Genomic DNA, 27119 nt, shown 5'->3' on the forward strand with positions numbered 1-27119 from the left:
AAATATTTATTATATGTAGTATTTCCAAATATTACAACATGTGCCAAGTTTTGGACTTTATCAGCAATACATTTTTATATATGCATACTTTTGTCTTTTGGCATTGCCACCAGGTTCACTGTGTATTTAGAAAAGATATGATATGATTTGAAATATGACAAAAATAAACAGATTTGCAAGTCCAAAATAAGACTGTAGTCATGTTTCACAGACACTGTATATTACATGTCAAGTAATTTTGAGCTGTCTGACTATGTAACACTTAAAACTTCTACACCAGTGTGGACAAAAATAAGAAAAGAGTTGAGTTCTTTAATCCATTCACATTGATATCTTTAATGTAGGCGCCACACTGGTGAGTTGCTACAAATGTAAATGTCAGTGCAGCTCATGCTGTTGGGCTAACATCCATGCTCTTTCTCCTCCAAACTTGAGCTGGAAGTGTGGTGGCTGTCGATGTTGCTGGAGATATCTGGGGACATCGAGGACAGCAGGGGATCACTGGGGGAAATTGGCCCTAGGGTGTTGTCCCTTACCAGCTCCTTCATTTTACACGCACTAGAGCTGCCGTAAGGGCCAGGTTCCCCCGCATCTGCTGGTATATGGTCAAAGGTGATGGTGCCGTTGTTGAGGTCTAATGTGGTTGGAGGGGACATGTCAGGGGCAGAACTATGCTGGTAGAGCTCTGATGGGCAGTCACCAAGGACAGGCTCCTGCTTAATGGCACGAGCCATTAGCTCTGACGTACAGACAGTTGGGGATGACACCACTGTAAGACCATGAGCACGGGCTTGGATTTCCAACTCCTAGATAGAGATAGAAACGGTGGAAATGTTGCAATGTTTTAACACTGGAACAAAAAGTACTTCTACGCTAATCAACTTCAAAACCATGTTTTGTGCAAATTTGCTAAGCCAGCATAAGACCTGGAACATAGAGCAAAGAAGAAAATCCAACTAAAGGCATCTTTTGAAACTCAATAATGGTAGTGCTGCATCTTGTTTGTAAAGTGCAAAACAATTGGTGAAAAGATGAAAAGGGGGAGGATGCAAATACACTGCCTGGCCAAAAAGTCGCCACCTGGACTTAACTAAGCAAATAGTTATGAGCCTCCTATTGGACAATTACTGCATGGGCGATTATCGTTCATCTGGCAACAAGTTATTTAACCCCAACTGGGCTCAGTGCTCAGGGTAAGAAGAGAGGCAGATGAAGTGATGGAGAGACAGTAAATGCGTGTGTATATGTACGTGTGTAAAAACCTCAAATAGTCAGATTAACAGCAGCAGTATTTTGTCTATATCGGCCATTGTAGAAATAATCACATATAAACAATAACGTGGCGCACAGCGTCACGTCAAAAAAGGGGCACACCTTTGATGTTGCATCTCCGTTTTCCTCGTCCACACGTAAATGCAAAAACTGAGTTTTTGGATGAAAGGTGCAAATGCATAGAAAAATCTGCGTTTTCAAAAATACTCATGTACATGTGGACGTAGCCATAGACTGGCCACCACAGAGTCCAGACCCCATTGAGAATCTGGATGGAAATAAATCTTGTGACATTGCAGAAACACCCCCGTTCTCTGCTGCCTGTTGGAGCGGGGGGGCTAGGAGGAGGAGTTGGCCGATTGTGGTCTGGAAAGTGGGGCCTCCCTGCTGCTGCCGAGTCGGGGCAGTCTGCTTCTCTCCACCCCAGGGAAGAGGGTAACACCACCTGGGTCTGGGTACCTAGACCTGGGGCTTAGAGTACGCTTGGGGAGTGTGATTGTGTGTACAGTGTCTCTTTATGTGTGTCCCCACGTTGGGTGAGTGTTGAGTAATTGCATATGGGAGCATGAGGGTGGGAATGGATGTTTGTATCTGGGTGTGCCTGTATGTCTGTGTCTATATGTCAGGTTGGGTATCAGACGCCAACCCTCTAGGGACATCTCAGGCCCTCCAAGGTATGGAGGCCTATCTCCCCCCACCACTGGAGTTTTGACCTCCTCCATACCTGCTTCATGCCCTGGAGGACGGAGCTGTGGCTCCCCACACCTTCTAGCAGATCATTACAAGTGCGTTCATACTCACAGGTGTACACACGGGTGCTCACACACACAAACTACACCCTTTTTGGCTCCTACCTCATGGCACACTGTGCGCTGTCGCTTTTTTTGTCTGCTTATTTTGTTGGTTTTTGTTGTTTGACCTTTATTACCTTTCCTCTTCTCCGCTGTTTTTCTTTCCCTTTCTTTCTCCCTTTTCTTTTCCCCAGTGAAGTCTGTCCCGTATTTAGCAAAGTGAAAATAAAAAATAAAATAAACAATAAAAAGTGAATCAAATAGACCATTACGGCAAGGCTGGGATGGTCCATTTGGTAAAGTAAATCTGTTGGGCATCTTTCTTCGCCTTTAGACAATAATTCTGATGGCAAAAGAGCCAAACGGGACAGGCAAAATAAAAATAAAATAAAATAAACAAAAAACATTGCAGAAACTTATCGAAACAATACCAGAGCGAATGCATGCCGTAAAGGCAGTCCAACGAAATATTAGAGTGTGTGACCTTTTTATTTTGGTGACAATTTTTTCTTTGGTCAGGCAGTGTATGACCCAAATTACTCAAAATTGGCTGAAACATCTGTTGAATAGAACAATTTTTTTTCCAGATAAAACATTCTCTGGTTTTGCACACAGGTTCTTTTGCCACCCTTCATGCTATAGCTGCCAAGCTATACTGGCTGCTGGCTGGACAGGATAATTCCCTTATATATTAGAATGTCAAACACAAGTAGCTTTCTACATATTACCTGTAATAGATGCATTAAAAGAACAAGCATTTGTTAATTTTGTGTAAAATACTGTACATCTGGGATCAAGTAGATTTTTGCAGATTACTGTACTAATTTTGTGGTTTTACGTAAAAAAAAAACAAAACATGTCCATAATACTTTAAAAAACCTACATAACGTCTGCAAAGCCTTAGAGTGACCCACCTGTATACGCAACATGAGATGCCGATTTGCGTGCTCCAGCTTCCTCTGTCTGCACTCAAGCTCCTTGGCTCTCTGCTGCTCTCGCTGTAATTTCCGAATATAGTCCACCGAGGCTTTCAGAATAGTGCCCTTATTCCAGCGCATGTCTCTGGGGTATACATGAGACAAATATCTACAGTCAGACTCAGCTGACCAGCTGACCAGAACACCTCAGGGTTCTTTACATCCTGCTGAGCTGAGCAAAACGGCAATTGCATTTTAAAGAGACTTTGAGACATTAGGATGTTAAAACACGGTTAATGCATGAATCACTACAGTAGGCAGACAAGTAGATGGCTGGGCACATGCATCCATTAGCATAAATACATGCAAAAACACTTACGGATCATTTGACTTGGGTATTAAGGTTCCCAGCTCTTTAATGCGATCATTGATGTTGAATCTTCGTCTTCGTTCAACTAGAATGCAAAGTAAGGACATGAACTGTGAACACGGATTAATATAACTTTACAAAACAACTAGAAGAAGAAAATTAAGTATAAAAATAACAAACTATTTGCTTTTTAGGATATTTAGGCGATTGTGTAAACCACTACACAATGAAGCTACTAAAATTAAACATAGAAAATTGAAATTCAGTTATATTTTGATTGCCTTACTTAAGTTGTGGTTGTCCTTCTTCTGTCTCTCTTTTGCCAGAGCACGAACTTCAGCCTCTGTGAAGCAAAAGAAGGCTGAATAGCAGTACTTTAGACAAAAGCATTTGATTACAATGTGATTTAATCCAGAGTAAATGATTTCATTTTATAGGTTTGTATTTCACATGCTTTGAGGTTTGTTTAGCATATTTGAAATCTGTTAATCACAAGCAATACAAAAACTAACAATCTGAAGGCTAGAACTGGAAAAAAGCTTAAAGTTTGCATCTCAGATTTTGCAATATACAGTAGTATGATGTGTGCAATTTAAAAATACACAAAACACTCAACATACAGTTTCTGAAAGTGAAGTTTTACAGTTTACAAAACATTATGTCTTTTTTTCTCTTCATTTTGCTTTGCTTACCTACTGGAAAGCCCTCTGGCCTTTGATAGTTTTCATATTGGCCACAGGATCCAGGCTTGTCCAGTACTTGCTTCATGCCAGGAGCTGGAGTAATTATTTGGCACATGATTGACTTAACAGTATTTTGTGCACTTCTAAATTGCACACAATATTGACATCAGCCTAAAGTAATCTATGTATTTAGATGTAAAAGCGTCTGAGTGGACTGGGATTACGTCATACAAAACAAGGTTATGCATGTATTTTATCAGCAGTAAATTTTTAGACACAGAAAGGTCACAGAAAAGTGTACTAAACTGAGTGTCCACAAATATACCTGTAGTAAAGGCTTATACTTTTTCTAATCCAAACGCTCATGAATTGAGTGTTAGTTTACCAGTGAATTCCCTTTTAATGTTGGGTGGACAATTGTTGATGGCGCGGCCTGGTAGCTGGAGACTTTGGTTGGTGTATACATCCAATAAATTTCCTGACACAGGTAGCTGTTGGTGTTAAAAACCTGTCATTATAGTGTCCTCTTGAAAAGAGCAACTGTCATATATTTTATTTAAACTCAAAGAAGGTGTCAACATTACACACTTTGGTATTTATTGTAGTATTTATTTTATCTTAAAATAAATTACCTGGTTGTTCATTTGGAGTCCCGGATCCATCAATCCAAGAACATCGTCGTTGTAGCTTGACTCCAAGCTAATAATATCATCAATGACATCATCCATCTGTATAACACAAAGGCACATTTCATGAACTCCTCACTCTCTGTCGAGACATCTGCATGTAAGGATACTGAATGTCCTCGAAGTGAGCAGATGTACCTCTTTCTCACAGTTGGAGCTGAGGGTGAGCAAAGCCATGGGACTATTGGGTGCACTGCTGCCAGGACCGGGTGGCATACTGTGTTCGGGGGGCTGGCTGCCAGCTTTACCACCCAGGGTGGTTGACAGATAATGCCTCACCTGCTGCCGCTGAGCCTGCTGGATGTGGTATTTGGTGGGACTTTCCAGGTGAGTCTGGACCTAAGTGGCAAAGTCGTAAACATTAGACCACATTAGTTTTGGATTTATTCTTTGACTAAGCTCGTGTGATACAGTTAAGGGTAAGGAGAAAAATACACTGGCACGTAGAGAAAAAAATTGATTTAAAAATGAATGTTTTCATTATAATAATTCAAAACATCTGTCCCGGTGTGGTAAAAGCACAAATTAAAAATGCAAGAACTCAAATGTTCAAATGTTTCCAGCTTCAAAGTTCAACTTACAAATTAATCACACTATACTACTCTGTTACATTAAAAGTTCCCCTGAAAACAGCGTTTTAAAAACCAAATAATCTAACGTGCTTGCTTTGCAACATTACGGTGATAAGATGTTGAAATGTCCAAACAACATTTCTCTTACATTTTTTTTTTTTACATCAAGCTCTCTTTTTTTCTAAAAGAGCACTATATAACATTTCAGCACCTCCCCAACTCGTGCAGCAATTTAAATACGACTGTGTGTAAAACAGCTTCCCTGTCTTCATTTAACCAAAGACTTGTGAACTGGGTACACATAATGAAGTATTTAGAACTCAACCCTAATCTTCAACCTTAAGTCCTGTTTTCAAGCGCAAAAATCGCATCTACTCTGAGTTTTTTTTTCAAAATTTTTAAAAAATGTCAGCCCATCTCACCTGATAGTGGCTGTATTCAAGCATCTCCAGCATGGTTTTTAGGTATTTCAGAAGTTGAAAATAATGCACATACAGTACAATCCCTTTGTCTTATTAGCTTACACTGTGGTCCACAGATAGCTTGTGTAAATCTGACAGCAGTCACTGGTCCTGCTTAATTTATCTGATATTTAAGGCTCATTAGTTATGCAAGTTAAGAAATGGAGGAGGACACCAAGACTCATCCTCCCACTCCTGTGTTGTTCCAAATTAGCTATGAATTTATGTCTTTATACAGCCCATTTGACGTCACAACCTGCAGCTCACAAAGGAGTCTTTCTACTGGTTGGCCAGTAGTCTGCGAACCGAAGCTTGCTTAAGGCCAACTAACATTTAATCTTTAGTTCTGCTCATCCAGTATAAAACATTATTTGTTCTGAACACCCAAAACACAATTGACACCATTGTTTCACTATGATCTAGCCATACGAAAACTCAAACGTATGCTGTTTTTCCCTAGCCCCATCCATTTAAAACATTTTTTAGAGTTAATTACATTTGATCATCAGCAGGTAAAAGTTAAAGTCACATTGATATCATGTATATATCTAAGGTGAATGTCTTGGTTTAGCAGCAAAATATTTTTTCATTCCTGTTTTTCCTATCTGGCTACAGTTTTGTGCTGCCTAGGTCAATTCTCTTTGTATTTAGGAGAATTAACTTGGAACTGAGCAAAAGTGAATAGGGATTTGTTGCTTTTCAAATCTTTTATTGAACATGCTTCATTTTTGTGAATTGGTTGTCACCAAGTTCAGTCAATGGTGCACTGCATTGAGCACAGAGGGTGTGCTGAATGACTTGGAAAAAATGTTTTGGCCAGATATGCATGAAGCGTAACGCTGGTGGAAGTCGCGTTGTTTTCTTTCAACTGAAAAATTTACACAGATGGTCCTGATATGAATAAATCTTTTGAAAAAAAAAAAGACAAGTTGGCTTGTCTTATATAAAGAACCGAAAAGTAGTGACCCCTTATTGGCCCTTAACAAGCATAAAAGATGGAACATGGAGATAATAATACTGAAAGCTGGGAACCAGTGCTATTTTACCCAGCCTTACCAGAAATGGAACTATCAGGAACCATAGATACACTGTTAAAAAAAACATCTTAAAAAAACGGTAATATTCTGGCAGCTGGGGCGCCAAAATACTACCATAAAATAACAGAAAATAACTTTCTCATGAAAATACAGTTATTTTCAGTAATGAAAATAGAGTTTGTTGCGCTAATTTTACATGGGATTCTGCCTTTTCCAAGTGCTTTTAGACATTAAATTAGGAAAATTTTAACGTGATCAAACAATGAAATTACCTATAAACAAGGTTATGGGGAAACAGCAGAAAGGCATTACCCAGGGTTGAGAATAGTTGCAATGCTTGTCCAACAGGTGGTATAGAGCCACATGTCACCAACTCGTGGCTTCAGTATAGGAGTGACTTGCAGTTTCGGGGAAAGAAACCACTGAAGCTCCTTGACTTCAAGCTGCTCCTTGGTGAAGAGTTGATTACTCAGGCTCAAGGAGTAAGTGCAAATGACAGTGTAGATGACTATACTCCCCCACGTCAAAAGTGGAAACCTCAGCCAAATGAAGCTCTGAGACACTATGGTGCCATCCATCTTCCAGAGATGGTGGATGAAACACATGCATCAAGATGTCGCAGATCCAACTGCACGAGCAAAACATACATGATGTGCACAAAGTGCAAGGTATTCCTCTGTGTTTCCAAGAAGGGGAATTGCTTTTTGAAGTATCACTCCAAATAAACACAACAGAATTAATCAAAAGTGATGCTGGTCTGTGGATGTTAACCTTGTTCTTAGGTTTACCTCTTTTTTGGGGGGAAGCAACTGTTTGCCATCAAAGTTCCGTTTTACATGTTTGGCCTTCCAATGTCCTCTGCAGTGGACATGTGATATCTAAAAAATAAAACCTTTTTTTTCTGAAAAAATGATTTCAGTCTTCTGATTACCTTACAGACATTGGGGGATTTAAAAAAATTTGATTGGACAACATTTTTTTTCTTGGTAGTCAGGAGGATATTGATGACACTTTTATATGAGTATATTAGGTAAACCGTAGGTGCTGTGTTTATCCAAAAGATTGATGCTTAACTTGTGTTACATGTAAAATAATATCTGGAAGCAACAAGGGAACAATGGTGTTTAAAAATAAAACATTGCATTTTTATGCTGGTTGTGCTTTTGTCCTTTAAGCATGAAATACATAAACTGGATAGTTTAAATAAATATGTCTTGCGGCCAAGCTGCAAGCCCTGGAACTGGAAAATGAATTTAATGTGGAAGTGACACAAACTGCAGCTCCTCTAGTGGCCCGTGTGGCTGACTTCATAAGCGAGTCAGCGCGCACAAACATACATGTTAATTGGCTTTTTAATGCCAGGAACAAAAACAAAATTGCTCTTTATGACTATTTTCCTTTCTCCTTAATAACAGGCATCATTTGACCTTCAATTTGACCTTCTTCTGTCAAGAGCGCCCCACAGTGCTACAATAATTTTTCACAGATTCAACTGGAAAAAATGGGAACGAATTATGTTTGCTGTTTTTTCTTGTGATACAATATTTGAAATTTTAAAACTGTCACGGCTAACAGAGTGAGCCGTGTGGAGAAATAAATGAGGACCCAAGAGCAGGCACTCGCTGAGATGCGAAGGAGGTTTATTGTAAAATAAAACACAAGGAGAGGATGGCAAAACGGAACTAAAGATAATCTATACTGGGTTAAACTAAACCGCAAACCTGAACACAAAGGAAGGTGGGCGAAGGCACATGAAGGTAGACAGCAGGGAGAACACACACAGGTGGGGAACACAGCTGGAAGTAATTGACAAGACGAGATAGGGCAAGCAAAACTGAATATACTCACATGAGACAAGGACCTTCACAATAAAACAGGAAACAAGAAACAAGGACGCAGACTTAACCCTGAACTAAACCCACACTAAACACGAGGGCACAAGACAACAAAACTCTAACCAGAATAAACTGAAACAAAGGATTATAATATTCAAAATGAGAAAACTAAAGAATCAGAACATAAATCATAATACAGATAAATACCAAAATACAAGAAACTGAAAATGCTGGTCAAATCACCCAAAACCGTGACAAAAACAAACAAACAAACAAACAAAACACTACATTTTCAGAAATATTTGTGGGTGCTTTCTTGTTTGTTTGTTTGGTTTTTTTGTACTACTTGAATACTAAAGTGGCCGTCACATGAGATGACAGTGCCAGCAGTGGCCCACGGGTTATTTAAGTTATAGATGCTTCCACTAGGCAGTATCATTTGAAAGCAAAGCATATATTTTCATTGCTATGCAGATGATACCTAGCTTTCATATCTATGAAGCCAGATGACACACGCCCATTAGGAATGTCTTAAAGAAATAAAGATCTTGATGGTCTCCTATTTCCTGCTTCTAAATTCAGATAAAACTGAGGTTATTGTACTTGGCACTACTAGCCTGACACAATATATTATTAAGTCTCCTAAAACCTCCCTGAAAATCATTCAGGGTCGATTCAAAATGCTGACAGGAAATAGAAAGAGAGAACACAATTCTCCCATATAGGTTTCTTTACACCAGCTCCTTAAACCAAGATTTGGAAATCTCAGCCCAAGGTCTCAAGCCGCATTTTATCATAAAGACCCCATAGTAGCATATCACACCAACAAAGCACTTTGCTTTCAGACTGCTTGTTTACTTTTGGTTCCTAGAATGAATCTGCTTTTAAGATCAGGCTTAAAACATTCCTTTTTGATAAATCAAATGACCCTGAAACCTCCCTTAGTTACGCTGCAATAGGTCTAGGCTGCTGGGGGATTCCCATGATGCAACATGTATACACCATCTGCATTTAATCATTAGTTATTATTAATCTCTGGCTCTCTTTCACAGTGTGGCGTTTGTTCTGTTTCCTTATCCTCAACCCAAATTATTATTGAACATTTTCAATGTTAATGTTGCCAATGTTCATGAAAACAGACTAACCATTTTCACTGTACTGCTACCATTTACAGTTTTTGCAGTTTTAATGAGAAACTTCATCACCATATTTATTACATTACATTTTATTTAAGAAGGGCAAATAAAGCCCACGTTCACAGACACCTGTCTTTTCTGTTTGTAATAGTTAAGGTTGAGGACATTTCACTCATGATGACAAGCAACATTAGACTAGCTGTGCATGTTCTTGTACCACCGACATGGTGTCAAATTTTCAGGCCATACTTCATAGAGGGGTAACATTGATGTCACGCCAAATTATTTTCCATTTTGGGCTCTGCAGATTAACCATTAAATAAAGTTCCACAGTGCTACCAGTAATTAAATCACTCGTTTGAAAGCAGATTCAATGTTTTTGCTAGGAAAACTGAAGCATCAATTATTTACACTATTTCACATTGCATTTTGTGATTGTCAGTAATGTTTTATGTCTGCTTTACAAGCCGAAAACAACTGCAAAGCAAGATGTACTCTGCACTGAAAGCTCTTTGTGTGCTTCTTTTTTCACGATGAAAAATAGTACACTATCTCTATAATCTCACATTTTTTCAAAAATCCTCTCGATGATGCTTTTTTGACGACGGAGCTCATTAATGCCTATATGAGCTACTGCATCTCATGTGACGCTGATAGAACACGCGTCACGCCTTTATCTGAATTAGTGGAAACTCAGTAAAAGCTTGAGAGGTGAGCACAAACAGAGGAGGAGCCCCCTGGCTCGACAGGGGTTTATACAATAAAACAGAGAAAGCATTCTTTGCAAACTCATAGTAGAACGTTTCTTTGTCTCTTCTTCACAGCTTGGCCTTTTCCTTCAGCAAAACCTTTGGGTCCAGAGGGAACTATTAACAAGGGATGTATTTCATCTATCCCTACAGCAAGACGAGCTCTCACTTTATTCACAGACTCTTTGTGAGACAGAGGTTTATTACCTTCTCAAGGAAAGCACATGGGTTCGTGCTTTAAACTAATGCCTTTAGGACCAATAACATTTCGAGATAGTCGTCACTCTTTGACCCCTGAAAAGAAATACATCCATTCATATCACTCCACCAGCCCCACTCCACCATTTCTAACTTCCTTGGCAACCAGCCACACTCAAAGCATTTGGTCAAAAGGAAGATGCTAATTGTGTGAGCTAACATTTAAGAATATGGCTACAGTAGCGGTCCTGACTACTTAAGATCTTTCCTATCTTAGGCAATGCGAGTCAGTAGCAGAAGTACAGTAGATGGATTGAAAAGTCAGGCATTAAATCAATTATTTTAGAGTTCATATCTTGAGTTTGAGAGAACAATATTAGTGCAGTAAAAAATTCTTCTGATTCAGCCATGTGCTCACTGAATTTGATCATGGGAGCAGCAAATCCGTTTGTGATATTCCTTCCCTTTTTGATATTCCACTATCAGCTCTCAGTGATATTATTGCAAAGTGGCAGCATTTAGGAACTACAACAAGTCAGCGACAAAGTGGCAGACCACGTAAAGGCACCAATGCTCTGTAGACTCAGGAACTGCAGAGTCCAGCCTTTCATGGATTTACATGTAAAACTACAGAGCCCCATAGTTTACAATAAACACACGCACACGAAAAAATTTGATTTCTCTGGTCACTAGTCAAGCTAAGCCCGACTGAAAGTAGTATTAGACATATCCAGGACATACACATTTCAGTGCTATCAAAGCACTACACGACTAGTAATGGGGGTCAACAAAACTATATAAAACATATAAACAAAAACGGACGACCACAAAAGTTAAAATGAGGTCCATAAACAACAAAAAGTCATCTGTAAATTCTTTTTTTCTTTTCTTTTCCAAGTAAACCCACAAAAACAGCAATAGTCATGCTTACATTTTGGATCATTTTGACTAATTGTTTTTATTGTGTTAATTTAAAAGACAAAAATTAATAAGGCCTTATAATGAATTTAAAAATACTATACTAGCAAAAAATACTAAAATTTTCTTCTGTGTAATTTTCAGTAGTAGAATAATCGATCTCCAACATAATATCATTTTTGTAAATATAAAGCTTTTGTATTTATGGAAGGAATTAACATAAATACAAACACAAATATGAAAGTTTGTGTTTAAGGTGACAAATTTCCCAAAACATATTTTCCTGACAAATGTAAGACATAAGCTGTGAATATCTTTAGTACAGGTATTAGTACCTTGACTTTTTTTGATAATTCAGTAGAGAAAATGTCAGTGCCCATAAATGATGCACTGCAGGATTTTAGCGTGTTCAGTTAACGAACAATTAAATCTGATATATTAATGTATGGTACCGTCAAATTTGTTATTATTTTTTACCAGCACAGATCATCTAATCTCTGGACGTTCACAAAGAAAAATCTATTGTGACATACAGAACACATGATGTGACTTATTTGTAGTTGATTCTTCACTTCACTCTGCACTGCTAGACTCAATCTTAGGGTTCCTCCACCTGCCAAAACCTATTTGAACTACTCATAACACCGTGAGACATAAAGAAAGAGACAGAACATACAGGTTAAAAAGGTAACTTTCACCTCAACTTACATTTCCCATTTTTTGTTGGTGATTAACTGTTCTTAGCTTAAATAATAAAGTTACCAAAATGACATGCTGCTAAGCACAACAATGCTTATTTTGATTTAAATGTCAATGTGGCCATTCATATCAATGAAGAAGATCTAAAAATGACATGTTTATTAGTCATAAAATAACTTTTACACATCTGAACAGACCATAGTAGAATTATTAAGATGGACTTTTCACATTTCTGCCGTTTATTGTGTGTGTATTAAATAACTTTTCTAATAATAATAATTCCTCTTATTATTATTAGATAATAAGCGGAATTATAAGAGAGAGACCGAGTCTCTCTCATATCTGAGAGACCGAGACAGACCGAGTCTGTGGCATCCTTGTCAAATGAAGCTGAACTCCCCACTCTATCTCTGAGGGAGAGGCCAGCCACCCTTCGGAAAAAAGCTCATTTTCGCCGCTTGAATCTGCGTTCTCGTACTTTCAGGCACAACCCAAAGCTTGTGATCAGAGGCTCCAGTGCGAGCTGGATGCCACCACTCGATGAAGCCAACAGAACCATATAATCAGCGAAAAGCAGAGATGAAATTCTGAGACCGCCCAAGGTGAAGCCTTCCGCCACTTGGTTACGCCTAGAAATTCTGTCCAAAAAATTATGAACAGACTCGGTGACAAAGGGCAGCCATGGCAGAGTTCAGCTCCCACTGGGAACAAGTCCAACTTATTACCAGCTATGCAGATCCACCTCTTGCAATGGTTGTATAAGGATCGAATCGCTTGTAGCAACAGGCCAGACAAATACGTGACCCGGGACATTCATTGCCACAGAGGACAAAATTGGGTTTCTTTCAGTGCTTTTTAATATCAATAATTCTCTATTCAAGAAGTTTCTTACAGATTTTGGTCAAAATCTGTAAGAAACTTCTTGAATAGAGGCTTTATTATATTCCTCACTTGCCATAGTTCACTCATGTTGACATGATTTATGATACTGGAACACCAAAATACCAACACATTTGGCAACACAAGTAGAGCACAAGAATATGACAGAATACACTTTCCTGGAAAATGGAAAGTGCTTTTCCACTTTGCTTTAGCTGTTTATTCATTTGCACTGTGAAGACATTGAGGATTCCAATGAAAGCTTCATTCCTCCACATATTGATGTGTTTAATTTCTCATGAGACAGCAAGCTTCCATCTGACAATGAGCCATCTCATTCAATTGTCCTGTTACTTTTGAAACTATGTATGATGGTAATATATGAACATTTAATGTAATGCTTTTGTTAAACCCCTTGAATTAATGCTGACAATCAGCCCTTTAATCAGATTTTACCCTGGGTTAAATTGAAATGGTGCTTTAATCAGGAGAAATTAAGGAAAAACAAAACTATTCAAAAACGCTGTATTTGTCTTTGAAGTTCACACAAAGATACAGCATTTAATAAGACAAAGCAGTCACATATTTTTACCACTGTTATTCCAGAAAACCCCGAACACAGAACACAATCTCTACTGAAGAAATGGCCCCCATTAAAACTTTTAATGTATTAGTATAGGTCACCTCCGCCTCCCCCATAGCTGCCCACCCTCAAGGGCTCCTCTTTTTTACAAGTACCAATTTAGCCTGTGTTCAGACGTTTTTTTGTTCGTTTGATGTAGATACAGTTATGAATTCCTTTGCGTACGTTGTAACAGAATACATAACAAACATAATAAATAAAATGTTACTGCGAAGCGTCTTTTTGAGAAAATTGTTTATTTTTCAAGAAGGCTGCAAAAACTCTCATATCCAAAGTGGTCGTAAGAAGGATTTTGAGTTGAACAACCACACTATGTTGTTTTGACATGGCCTGAAGGAGTCGGTTTGCTCTCTTGCCCAGTGCCCTCACTAACACTTCTCTTTAGCAAAGAGCAGCTACAGCAGAGACAGGCCAATTCATTAGGAGGAGGAGCTTGGGACAAAGACGTGTTCTTTTTTCTTTCCCTAAGGCTAACGGGTAACATTAGAAAGAATGTAACATCCTCTTCCAAGAATGAGACACACAGTCCAGTCAGTGTGGGATTAGAAAAATGCACTTGCTTAAGTTACAAACAACAGAGCTTAATTTAGCAGCTACATAAACACGCTGTCTGGCTGTCATGTCTGATGCAGGTGCTTTGCAATAGACTAAGCTTTGAGTTTTAAAATTGAAATTTTAACCAAGCAGCGTACATTTCCATCTTGCCATAATGAGAAGGGTCACGCACTTCCTCAGTGTCAGCATTTACAGATGAAATGCAGTATTAAAAATATACAAATGCTATATTTTGGGTTTGAAAATTCTTGTCATGGATTTTGAGACTTGTTGAGACATGTCCTACTCTTGGTAAACGTTATCTCAAAGGATCGACTGGCTCTTCGAAATTGAGAACAGAGCTTTAGGTATACTCTGAGAAATGTAACAAACAAAAGACTCTCTCTTTGGTAGTTTACAGCTCAGTCTGAGCAAAACCCAAAAATCAAATAGTACAAAGATCTCGCATTATTCAGCTTATGTGCCTGAAGTTTGAGGAAAAGGTCAGTGTAAACCACAAAGGGCTGCACGTGGACTTGAATCTGATGGGTTTTTTATTTAGGGCCATCAAATAACTTTGGAAAATCTTTGATGGCACTGTTGAATAAATTCAATTTTTATGCATGAAGATTTAGAAGTTTTAAATTAGTTTACATGTTATTTTAAACATCTAATATAAAACACATCATATAAAATAATCTTTTGCAAATAAAAGCATACTACCAGTAAACATCCTACTAGAAATAAGAGTCATGAAAACATAAATACAAGCTCAGAGTTTAGCACTGAACATTATATTATATAAGCAAAAAAAGTGATAACTGCCACAGGAAAACATGAAAAATGTGACTAAAAATACAGTTAATACAATGGACAATGTACACTCGCCTGACAGTTTATTAGGAACAACTAGTATAGCATTGGACTCCCTTTTGTGTACAGAATTGTTATTCTTAATTCTTCGTGGTATAGGTTCCTTCACTCCCTAAAGGTGCTCTGTTGGACTGATATCTGGTAACTGTGGATGGCATTTGAGTAAAGTGAACTTATGGTTATGTTCAAGAAACAAGTTTGAGATAGTTGGAGATTTGTGGCATGGTGTGTACGTGCAAAGGGATGGCCGGCAACAATGGGAATGATGTGCATTCAGAGATGCTGCAGAGATGCTATTCTGCATGCCTTGATTATGGTTATTGTTGCTTTCCAATTGGCTTGAAGCAGTCTGCAATTATAGCATCAATAAGGGATTTTCACCTGGAGATATTTTCTATTTGTTAGACCATTGTCTAAACCCTAGACATCCTTGTGTGGGAAAATCCCAGTAGACTAACCACTAACCTTCAACAACCATTCCACATGCACTGAGTTTGTCCCACATGATTGGTTTAGATATTTGCATTAACAAACAGTTAAGCCAGGGAAACCAAACAAAGTCAGGTAGTACTGGTCACAGTACCAGGTAGCAAGGAATTGCCAAAAAACTGTAGTTCCTCTAATAGCCTAAACTTAAGAAAAAATTGTGCAGGGGTTACATATTCATACAACTCGCCAATTTAACTTGGCACGTGACAACTTTGAGTGGCGATTACCATCTGACTTAGAAAGTAATCTCCAGCAGTTTCAGGTTAAGACCACTTCCTATTTCTACCAGTGTTCCACAGGAATCTATTCTTGGACCTCTTTTATTCACTTTCTATATAAGCAATATTATCTTTACCCAACCCAATATCACAGCGTAACATGCCAGTCAATCCTAGCTTGTACCACTATTGTTTATATACATGCTTCCACATCCACCTTGAAGGCTTGTGTATTACGATTTATCACAGGTGATTTTTTTTCTTACTCATCATTGTATCATACATAAAGAAGCGGTATGATGCTCCCCGGGCAGCTGAAGAGAGCAGCATTTTATGATATTTGTTTACACGGCTCTGCTGAAAAGATTCCCTGCTTCCCTCAGCTTCTTTATGCTACTTAGGATGTCACATTACGACCATAGATACTTTGATGCTCATAAATGGACTGAACTACAAAAAATTATGAAGCTGCCTTTTCTGATTTCACTGGAACATTTCCAGAGATAATATTTTGTGTGATCATGTATAATGTGTCCTTTTATTATGCAGCTGTCTATCTCAGTTTTCGTATAGCCTTTGTGTACACTGGTCTCACCTGAAATATAGAGCTCAATCTCAAATAGACTACCTGTTAATAATAACCTTCTTACTCAAATATGGTCAGTTCAAAATAACTGATCTCTTTTTATGTTCATAGTTTTTATGTTCATTTTTGAATAAAATGACAGAAAACACAAGTCTTATGCATAATGAGCTAGATAAATAAATAAATAAAATTATTATTAATCATTAATCCTTCAAACGATACCATGCAGAATCCTACCACTAACCCAGAAAATAATGGCTTCTGAGCAACTTTGATAGGAGAGAAGCCTGGTGGGACGTCATGTGCGACAGAGCTGTAGAAACAGGTGTATTGCCTTTAAACAAGTTAACTGATACCCTCGGTCCTCTTGCTTCTTATCTTTCTCACACTGTAAGGAATCTCGGAGTGTTTTTAGATAGCTTCCTCCTTTAAATTAGAGAAGCAAGTGTCCACAGTTGTGAAAACAAGTTTTTATCAGTTACGTGAAATTGCCAGTGCTAAGCCTTATCTTCCTCCAAGAGACCTAGAAACACTTATTCATGCCTTCATTACCTCTAGACTGGACTACTGCAATTCTCTCTATTTGGGTCTCCAACACTCATCTCTCCATCGCTTGCAGTTAGTCCAAAATGCCGCTGCACGTCTTTTAACAGGTGTTAGATTGTATGAACACATCTCTCCAGTTTTAGCAAATTTACATTGGCTCCCTGTAAAATATTGTATTGATTTTAAGATTCTTTTACTTACTTTTAAAGTTTTAAATAATATGGTGCCTAGTTATTTAAACGAACTCCTCAACATGTATGACCCCAAAAGAGCACTGAGATCATCTAGCCAGATGCTCTTAGCACAACCAAGGTCTCGATTGAAGCATAGAGGAGATCGGGCCTTCGCAGTGACAGCACACAGACTCTGGAATAATCTGCCAGAGGAGATTCGAACTTCAGAGTCTATTCAGTCTTTTAAATTGCGTCTTAAAACTCACTTTTTTACTGGCTGTTAATTCGAGTTCAGTATGAGTACCATCGGGCCTGTTTTATGCTTCTATTGTTAATTCACTGTCTTCTTATTTATCTTTATTTGTTTCTCTATTGTTTTCTCTTGTTTTTAACCGATTGTGAAGCACTTTGTTCAACTCTGTTGTTTTTAAATGTGCTATACAAATAAATTTTGAATTGAATTGAATTTGAAATTCGACCTGCACACATAATATGGGAATTTTATTCAAGCACATCTGAAGCAAACAAGACAAAGTTCTGAAACGTAGAAGGTGGACTGGCAGGCAAACTTTAAATAGTTGCTGATGAAGCTTTTTCATGTCCGTATGTTGTTCCATGGAAAGTAAAACAGACGTTTTGTAACAGCTCTGATATGATCTTAGAAGCCACAGTGTACACACAGCACAACCCCAAGAGGAACAGTTCCAGCTCATAGGCACAAATTAAGGAAGCTTTCCTATCCGTGGTGCACCATGGAAACAAAAAGCAGTTATTATTGCATACTAAGATGTTAAACTGCAAAAAAAAATCACCTTTAAAATGTTTCTCTGACAAGTTTTCAAACGGAGTGAGATTTGGTTTTTAGATGACCTAAATATAGTTTTATAAGCAGTGCTGCCAGTCTTAAGTAGTCTGAATTTTAGCTGGTTCTTAAAGCTTGAGAGCAGTGTAAATATCCCAAACATGATATAGATCAAGTGTTTCTTATCTTACGTTTTACCAACAAGTCAAAATGATCTAAAGTATTAAAGAAACATTTCACTAAACAATCCATCCTGATATGGCATTGCAGGAAGTCTGGTTACTCAAGTAAGACGTTAGAGTTTTGTGTTGCTACAGTTACTTCCCAAGGATAACATAATAAATGGGCTTTAGTTAATTCATCCCATAATTTAGCAAACACTTTTGGTTGAAGCAGTAGCTCAAAAAATGACAACATTTCTGTAGGGTTACGAGTAGAAACAACGACATTATCAATTCCAATAGGGGTCCACAACATGCATCAAAAAAAATGAAATGGAAAAGGTTAAGGATGTGGAACTACATTATTCTATTTGTTAAAAAAAACGTGTAAACATTATCTCAACTCAAGTTATTTATTTATTAATGTTATAGTTGGTTTTTTTTCCTATAGGGTCTTTTCTCCAGCCATTAGGTCTGACAAAAAAGAGGCATTTGCATAAATTAAAGTTTTTTTTTAACAACAATATATCTTCACTTCATGTTTCGGTGTTTTATGACCCAAATTTCTCTGCAGCTCGAAGCTGTCTCCTTGGTTATGAAATTGTCAAGCATCAAACCCATATCGTCATCAATTACCAGCCGTCTGCACCAAAATTTTGGCCATAACTCAGTCAAATCCAAAAACAAAGTCATATGCAGTTCTGTGAAACCCAATTCTTAACACTGCTGAGTGAGTGCCTTTGTCTCAATCCCTGAACTGGTTTTACACTCCATTCTCACAGGGGTCAGAGAAAGCTTGACTAATTAAGGGCCCCCCATCCCCTTTTGGACTTCAACTGAGCTCTATGTTTTCACTTTCATGCTCCAGCAGCTCTGCCTGGTACTTCTAAGCTAATTTTGCACTGAATACATGTCTTAAGGGGGGTCTCTCTGATAATCCAGACAGACAAGGTTCAAACTGTCAGGAAGTGTTTGCCCACATGGCATTTCTGTCTGGGTTGTGTGAAAGTTATGAAGTATAAGAAAAAGATCCTCCAAAAGAATCCCATAAATAATCTGCTTTATTACAGTAATGTTGTGTTTTTCCATGTACCAAATAACATTATGGCAGGTTTAAACACAATGATATATCAAAGGTGCAACACATCAGCAAAAAGACTGTGAGCAGCAGGAATGAACCCAGTGAAACAGAGCGATGGTAAAGTCATTTTACTTTAACTCAGATACACATCAAATCTATAGAGCCAATCCATCAGCTACACACCAACTATAGTCAAAATTTTCTTTAACAGCCCCTTACACACTTAAAATGCAGAATGTAAATACTCATACTTTCTCTTCATCTCAAACCTGGAAAAATAACTATATTTGAAGACCTCTTATTTCAGGAAACTAATATTTATAACTAGCACAGACTGAAAAATGTGTACACTCACACTTTCAGGGTCTATCCGGTCATTCCAGGACTCAGATGAATGAAAATATGTCAGTGTAGTGGAGCAAATAGGATTAAATGAGTTTAATGCCAAATGTCTGGAAACAGGAATTCTGTCAAGAGATAATCCCCTGTATGGAATTAACACAGTCCCCTCTTAAAAAACTGTATTTGTTCATAGTTCATAATCGAGTTGAAATTGTGATTTAAAGAAGAACAAAATCCTTAAGCAGTTTTTGGAAACAAGGATCAACTGGAGAATACCCATTACTGATCATCAGTGACTCAAGCAGGTTTTCCAGAGTCTTGGAAGTCTTACCTTCAGGTCCTTTATGGATGACTGGCTCACAGCAGAAGGGCCAGGTGGAGGCGTCAGGTGGTGGATAGATATGTGTTGGGCGCCGTGGTGAAAAGGGTAACCGGACTTCTTCTTCCTCGCTTCCCCACACTCTCGAACCTGGTAGGGGGAAAACACTGGCATCTCTTGGAGTTGGACCTGTGACATCACGGCCGGTAGAGGGGGGGAATCCTGGCAGCGCTTGTAGAGGCCATGCTGGTCCAGAGGAGCACTGAAAACACCGGCCCACCCAAGGGCAAAAAACGGAGGGAGGAGTTAAATAAGCCAGGCTAAACAAAACGCTGGTGTGTATGTACTTGGCCAATGGCATTTTTTCCTGAGCCATCCTGAGTCACTGAGCTATATGAGGTATTGTAGTAGAGCACAATGTAATGATTGAGCAAGAGGGAAGCCAGAGATTCTTTTACTGAGAATATGTTATTGTTCTACGAATGAGGGTGAATGATGCATTTATGCTTCATGGACCGTTATACACTATAAGAGGGTGGGTAATTATCTATACAACCCTGAACATGGATGTAATATAACTGATTAAGTATCCTAAAATAATATAGAAAACATTACTGTAATGTCCGTTTTCTTTTGTAACTCTGCTTTTGGTTTATAAAAATATCAGGATTTGAGAAATAGCACCTAATGAACATCATGGTGTAACTTTGGTGTAGTGCTACACTGGGCTTTGCAGCTATTCAAATAAACAATGCTATCTTTAGCACTATAAAAAAAGTGCCAATGCTAATAAACATTTAGACCAAACTATTAGGCAATAAACCAGGCAATAAATGTTCCACAAAGCTAAGGGAATTGTGCTATAATTCCTGGTTATGGGTCCACTGCATTATCCAACCTCTACCATGTTACTCATAGTAACTGACCAATGGACCAAAGGTCATTCAATGGAAAATCAGTAATTGGTTCCAACTTGACCCCTGAAAATGGGAAACGTTTTTTCACACAGTAACCCTAACATTTTTAATGAAGCCATGCAAAACTTTACCTTCATAATGTAAAAACATTGAATTGTTAAATCAATATGTAAGTCAAAACAAAGTTTGTCATGGGTCTGTGGCCCAGCATTTATGTGTTTGGACTCTATTATATAAAGGGTTTCCTTTATACATACATATCAATGCCAGGAAAAGTACATTTCTAAGCTGAGCTGCTAAGCTGATCAACTGTAGTTTTTTATTCTGAGCTTTACCTCACTGTCAATAACAATGGCCAGATAAGATTGGTAATATCATTGGGTCTGCTTGAGTTTCTATCTAAACTCTGCCAAGTCTGAAAATGATTTCAAGGAAATCTAATGCTGACTGTGAACCGTCAGACTCCAAATAACCAATCAACTTTGAGGTGTGAGGCAGTGCCTTGGGCCTTTGGAAAACCTTTAATAAACATCGCAGATTTACTCATGTGCAAAAACTCAGTCTGTCCACTAAGAGTTCATCCATTCAAATCCATGTACATATTTCAGCAGACAGCAGCTGCACATCCCAAACTGAACTGGGTCTGGCATTGCACATGCTGTCAGGATGAGGCATTCCCTCAGAAAATGATCCTTTTGATAAAACCACTTCAAATCCTCTCAGCCTGCGCAGCTGTGTGATAATCGCACTAATTAGCCTGGCATGTCAAATCTAGCCTCTGGTCGACAGCTATTGCTTTTACATCACCAGTGAAAGAGCTTCAGAAGAAACTCTTTTTTTTTCTTTTTTATGCAACCTATTTCACAGAAATCAACATCTTGTTTCAAAGTGATTCTTTGGGGTCCAGTTCCAGTTCATTAAGTCGTTTTATAATGTTCAGTGTTTGTGTGTCGTATATTGATTTTCCACAGAAAAATACCTTCCATTTGGCCTTTTAGAAGACACAGCAGTTTTCATGCACTTGCTATGGTTTAAATCATACTTGTGTTATAACCATATTTTAAAAAGCTGAGTCATGCTTAATTTAGTCTGCAGTTCATTTGTTAAGGTTCAGTGAGACTGGCTGTATTCTCGTTGTTGCGTTGCTGAAAATATCAATAAAAAAATCAAAATAATTTGGATTATTTTTCTAATTTCAAGCTGAGTTACTGCGAAATAACCCAACTTTGTCCCTAAAACACTGTTCACTACAGACAAAAAAAAAAAGATTTACCCTGTCAGGGTTTAGGACGTATGTACTTATGAGTCAAAAAAAAGCAAACACGCAAAGTAAAATATTTTTATATGCACAGATTTTATATCCATATTATGCTCATGAGCTATTGTTTTAAAGTGTAAAATAGTATACATTTAATTTCTTTATATTTTGTGTGGAAAATGGGAAAGTCTTCTTGAAGGACATACAAAGCTCTTCTTTGGATGTTGGCTGCCTTTTGTTCTGGTCTCTATCAAGATGATCCTACACTGCTTCAATAATGTTGGGGTGCAGGCTCTGGGGAGGCAGTTTGATGACTTCATTGCATGTTTTTTATTCACCTATGCTTTGACTTTTTTGGCAGCATGTTTGTTATCATTGTTATCTCTGAGGAACAAAGCCAGTCCCAATCAGACTGTTTCCAGATGGTGTTATATGATGGATCAAAATGTGACTTTCTGAGCTCATGATTCCATCAATTTTGAAAAATCTCCATCTGTGAAACAGAGCCTCCACCATGTTTCACAGATGGCTTTAGACACCCACTGTTGTACGTCTTTCCTGGCCTCCTCCGTTGGATTCACCACTCTATAAGACCTCTTGCCAATGACTTTAAATATCTAAATATGGCTACCTTTGTGAGCTGCCCTTCTAGTGAGACCGTTTCTGATGAAACTTCCGCTTCAGGAAATGGATGGATCAACTGAACGGCCTGATATATTTGCGTCAGGAATTTGCTGGATTTATTTTCCATTTTCTGAAGGACCTGATTCTCAGATACTCTTCATCTGCTGTAGATATTTCAAGGCCTCGCCTAGTTTCCTCAAATTTTTTAAGGACACACTTTGTAAGATGCCAAGTTTTCAGCTTCTTTGGGAATCATCTTGCTGGTGCAAGTACAATTTTATATCTGTCTGTTAAACTGTGTTATCTTTGGCTTTTTCCATAGATACAACAAAAGAAATGAGAAAAAAATCACATGCTTTTGCAATAGACAGTAACAGTAAGTAAGTAAAAGTGGCTAAAGACACAATTTAAAAGTCATCACTTATGTGTAGATCAACACTGTTTCATCCCTTAAGTTCTTTTCTTAGTTTGAATGATTAATAAGTCAATTGAGCAGTTTAAAAAAATTATTTTAAATGTTCAGGTACAAGGATTTTATTTATTTATTTACATTATTAGCCTGCCAATTTTTTCCTCTGCCATATTGGGAACTGTCCAGGGAGAAAGTAAGTGTGGAGTAAAGTTAGCCTCCCCGATAAGTTTTAAGTCTAGAATGACCAGATTTGCAACAAAGGACTGTTTTTGTGTGAGGTGATGTGGGGCATGTAGAGATGGACCGATCCGATATTAAGTATCGGTATCGGTCGGATACTGACCTAAATTACTGGATCGAATATCGGAGAGAAATAAAAATTAATCCGATCCATTCAATATCATGAAAGCACCTCACAAAACTTGCGACATAGCGTTGCCCAGCTCGTAACCTTAGCAGTATGGGAGCAGTATGCGTGTTGTGATAGAGCAGCTGTGGCATGTGAGACCTGTCGGGGGTACGGTGTACATTTTAGGACATCGTCAGGTCTCAGGAAAAAAGTCGTCAGGTATAAGGAAAAAAATCGTCAGGTATCAGACAAAAAAAATGTCAGGTCTCAGTTCTCAGGAAAAAAGTCGTCAGGTATCAGGAAAAAAGTCGTCAGGTCTCAGACAAAAAAATCTCAGGTCTCAGGAAAAAAGTCGTCAGGTATCAGACAAAAAAATGTCAGGTTTCAGTTCTCAGGAAAAAAGTTGTTAGGTATCAGACAAAAAAATGTCAGGTTTCAGTTCTCAGGAAAACAGTTGTCAGGTATCAGACAAAAAAATGTCGGAGCGGGAGCTGGAAGCATGCAAATATAATAATAACCACTGCAGCCAAGAAGAGTGCCTGACGAGCCCAGTTGTAAGTAAGCTATTAAGACTCGACTGTACACCGTGTTCGTGTTTTCCTCCAAAAACAATAAGTTCCGTTGGAGCAGCCTTTCAACGCCTCTCTCTGTCTCTCGCTAGCAAAGTTGACCCACAAAACAAAGTAAAGCTAGTTTTCAGCTACGAGCCAGACACAGAACCCACCGTATTAGCCAGAGGTCCCTTTACTACGGTTCGGAGCCGCAGACCTTCAGTAACAGTAATAAATCACAGCATTAGTACATTCATGTAGTTGTAAACAGCATGATAATATATTAAGTAATCCAAAGTATTCAGAATACGTTACTCTCATTGAGTAACGTAACGGAATACGTTACAGAATACATTTTGGGGCATGTATTCTGTAATCTGTAATGGAATACATTTTAAAAGTAACCTTCCCAACACTGGGTATAACAGAATAGCTTTAGTTTTGTTTTTTAAACTTGAGTATGAACTTATACAAAATGCAGCAAGATATTTAAAAAAAAGGTTTTATTGATTATAAAATACTCTATACTGGATATTGGATATTGGATTTATATCAGTATCGGCAGATATCCAAATTTATGATATCGGTATTGGACGTAAAAAAGTGGTATCGTGCCATCTCTAGTACTAAGCGAGAAGTAGTCTGAAATTCTGATACATATAATTGGAAAAAAAGCATACATACTAGGCAGGTTACAGTATGGTCTTTCCTTAAATGTATTTTTTCCCATTTTAAATGGAAGCTCGAGTTTGTTTTCTCAGGCCTGTGTCCTCACGTTCATTTTTCTCCTGCTATAACAGCTGTTATTCCAGCTGCTGTTCTATGTACTAATCCATCAATGAATACAACTACAACCACAATGTATTTTTTTCAAAGATATGAAATGCTAAAGGATGAGGACATTAAAACACTGTTTACATTGTTTAAGTGTAGACAGACCAAAAAAGACTATTGGAAACAAACATGTAGACACACACATTCTCTGCCCAAGTGGATCTTATCAGTCACTCAACATCCGACGTGTTTTGTCATAATTAAGGAAACAACGATCTTCTTCCCATTTACAAAAACATGCTGATGCACAGTGTACATGGACAGTCATGTGATGTGCATTCATGCGTCATAGTTTGAGGTTTCTGTTTAGTTCCTACTTTATTTTGGAATCTCTGGTTTTATTGAATGTTAGTTAGTTTGCTTCCGTCTTGTAGCTTTATTCATTCCCGTTATATCATATACTGTTGGAAAATTGTCTTTCAGTGTTCCACATCAAACTTTTCTAAGTTTTTGTTTCCATTTTCTTGCTCAGGTATGAGTTTTTGCATTTTACTTAGTTTCCTTATGTTCCTAGTTGAGTTTTTGGACTGTTTTGCTTTACTTGCCCCTTTACTACACTAACTGACCTCCTTCTTGGTGCAAATGTTTCAGACTTCACTCTATAGGTGTGTTGTGTTTGGGTTGTTCTCCTTATTGCAGTACGGAACAAGATTACAGAAAAACAGCTAAAATAAATCTCCCCAAAAATGTTTTGTTAAACATGTTTTGGAACAGCAGAGTTTTGATAAAACTTTAAGGACTTTAAGGACACATTTTATACATATTTTCACCAGTCATAATGATTCCAGAAAGTGAATATGGCCACTGTGTAACAATACTTAAGCTTAACTGATTTAAAAAAAGAGAAACACCATTAGTCATGTTTTGCTTCTCCATTGTGGTTAGTTCGTTCCTTACATCTGCATGTGTTTGTCACTTTTAAATACAGAACCAACTATCTGTCATAGCTAAACCTTTAAAAACTGTGACTTCTAATTGCATATATGCATAAACATGCCCTAGCAGATTATCATTTATCTTATTGTAATTGCACACCTGTGTTTCCTAAATTGATTGAACACATATTTAGTGCCAGCGTGGAAATTTGACTAAACAATAATGAACTGATGCATATAAATATAAATAAATGGATCATGTCTACAGCAAAATGAGTCCCACAGGGTTGTTTGTGAAATTAAGATCTTAAAGTCTCCAAAAACCTTTTGCCTTTTGATTTTGTATAACCACAAGCCATTTCTCTACAATCGGCATTTAAGAAAAAGATTTACATGCATGTGCAGCACAGACACACAGCTGATGTGTTGCCAGTTGTTGGTATGAAGTTCCAATTTAGTTAATGATAAACAAGCTTCAGTTAAATGTAGAAAAAGGGCATGTGAAACATAATATTAAGGGAAACATAGCTGAATTTAATTCTAAACCCATGAGGCGCATAGACCCAAAATAAAAGAAGATATATTTACAGAGAATCAAGGAGGCTTCTTACCTTTTTATTTTCATGATAGTGACTCCAGGATTCACCCTTTACCACTGCTTCAGATTGAGGAATTAGATCCTTTCCTTTTTTTCCCTTTTTTTTAAAGAGCTCTAAAATGTCAGAAGTGACACAACGCTGTCTCACTCATGAGCTGGCCTAAAGACGAGTGACGGATGTCTCCACTTCCGTGATTTAATTGAACATATTGATTTAGGGAAGGAGAATGAGCAATTTTGGAGTTTTGCAATAGCACTGTTATCAGGCAATATTTTTTCCATTCAGAGCTGTGATGGTGAACAGTTTTGCAACCCCATTTACATCAAGAATGCAGAGGCTGCATAAAATGACAGAATTCAGTAGATCTTCTTATCATTTAATATGAAAGTAGGTAACAGAAAATGTTGGAACAGAAATTTTGCATGTTTAAAAAGGGTCCTTTGTGATGAGCTGGTGCAAGGACCAAGAGTATAATAAAATAACATTTTATTTATTACCGTAGAAATCTAAAATAAATAAGAAATAAAACCAGACTAGATACACTAAGATAAGATAACCTTTATTAGTCCCACACGTGGGAAATTTGTTTTTAAGTATAAGTCAGTAACCCTTTTTTATACGGCACCTTTGAGACACAAGTGTAAAATCAATAAGAAAATTAAGGACTTGCTGCTGATTTTTTTGTTTGTTTATTTGTTTGTTTGTTTCTGATGGTTTGGTTGGTTTTATA

At 37.8% G+C, this 27119-nt stretch overlaps 1 protein-coding gene across 4 annotated transcripts; it reads right to left on the reverse strand.

Annotated features, from left to right (window-relative positions):
• Window positions 1-26542, reverse strand: mitfa (melanocyte inducing transcription factor a). Of its 4 annotated transcripts, XM_035905095.2 has the most exons (10): window positions 26402-26542; window positions 19983-20232; window positions 4858-5058; window positions 4666-4761; window positions 4419-4524; window positions 4043-4126; window positions 3637-3693; window positions 3360-3435; window positions 2978-3125; window positions 1-806 (listed from the first exon to the last, which is right to left on the reverse strand). In XM_035905095.2, the coding sequence occupies exons 1-10, from the start codon at window positions 26413-26415 to the stop codon at window positions 402-404; spliced, it is 1437 nt and encodes a 478-aa protein (XP_035760988.2). In that variant the 5' UTR covers window positions 26416-26542; the 3' UTR covers window positions 1-401. The 4 variants fall into 4 exon arrangements, with proteins under 4 accessions (XP_035760988.2, XP_035760989.2, XP_006784800.1 ...); XM_035905096.2 differs by lacking the exon at window positions 4043-4126; XM_006784737.2 differs by lacking the exons at window positions 19983-20232; window positions 26402-26542 and adding an exon at window positions 5714-5844.
• Window positions 26543-27119: the final 577 nt, after the last annotated feature.

The sequence above is a fragment of the Neolamprologus brichardi genome, chromosome 5, assembly GCF_056152115.1.
Source record: "Neolamprologus brichardi isolate AB-2024 chromosome 5, ASM5615211v1, whole genome shotgun sequence".
Classification (NCBI taxonomy): Eukaryota; Metazoa; Chordata; class Actinopteri; order Cichliformes; family Cichlidae; genus Neolamprologus; species Neolamprologus brichardi.

Bases quoted from the DNA above. Each gene is read 5' to 3' on its own strand.
- mitfa (XM_035905095.2), bottom strand. The intron at 5,059-19,982 runs GTAAGACTTCCA...TTTGCCACTTAG, and splicing joins CATCCATAAAGGACCTGAAG to GTCCAGACTCACCTGGAAAG. The intron at 807-2,977 runs GTGGGTCACTCT...ATCTCTATCTAG, and splicing joins ATCTCATGTTGCGTATACAG to GAGTTGGAAATCCAAGCCCG.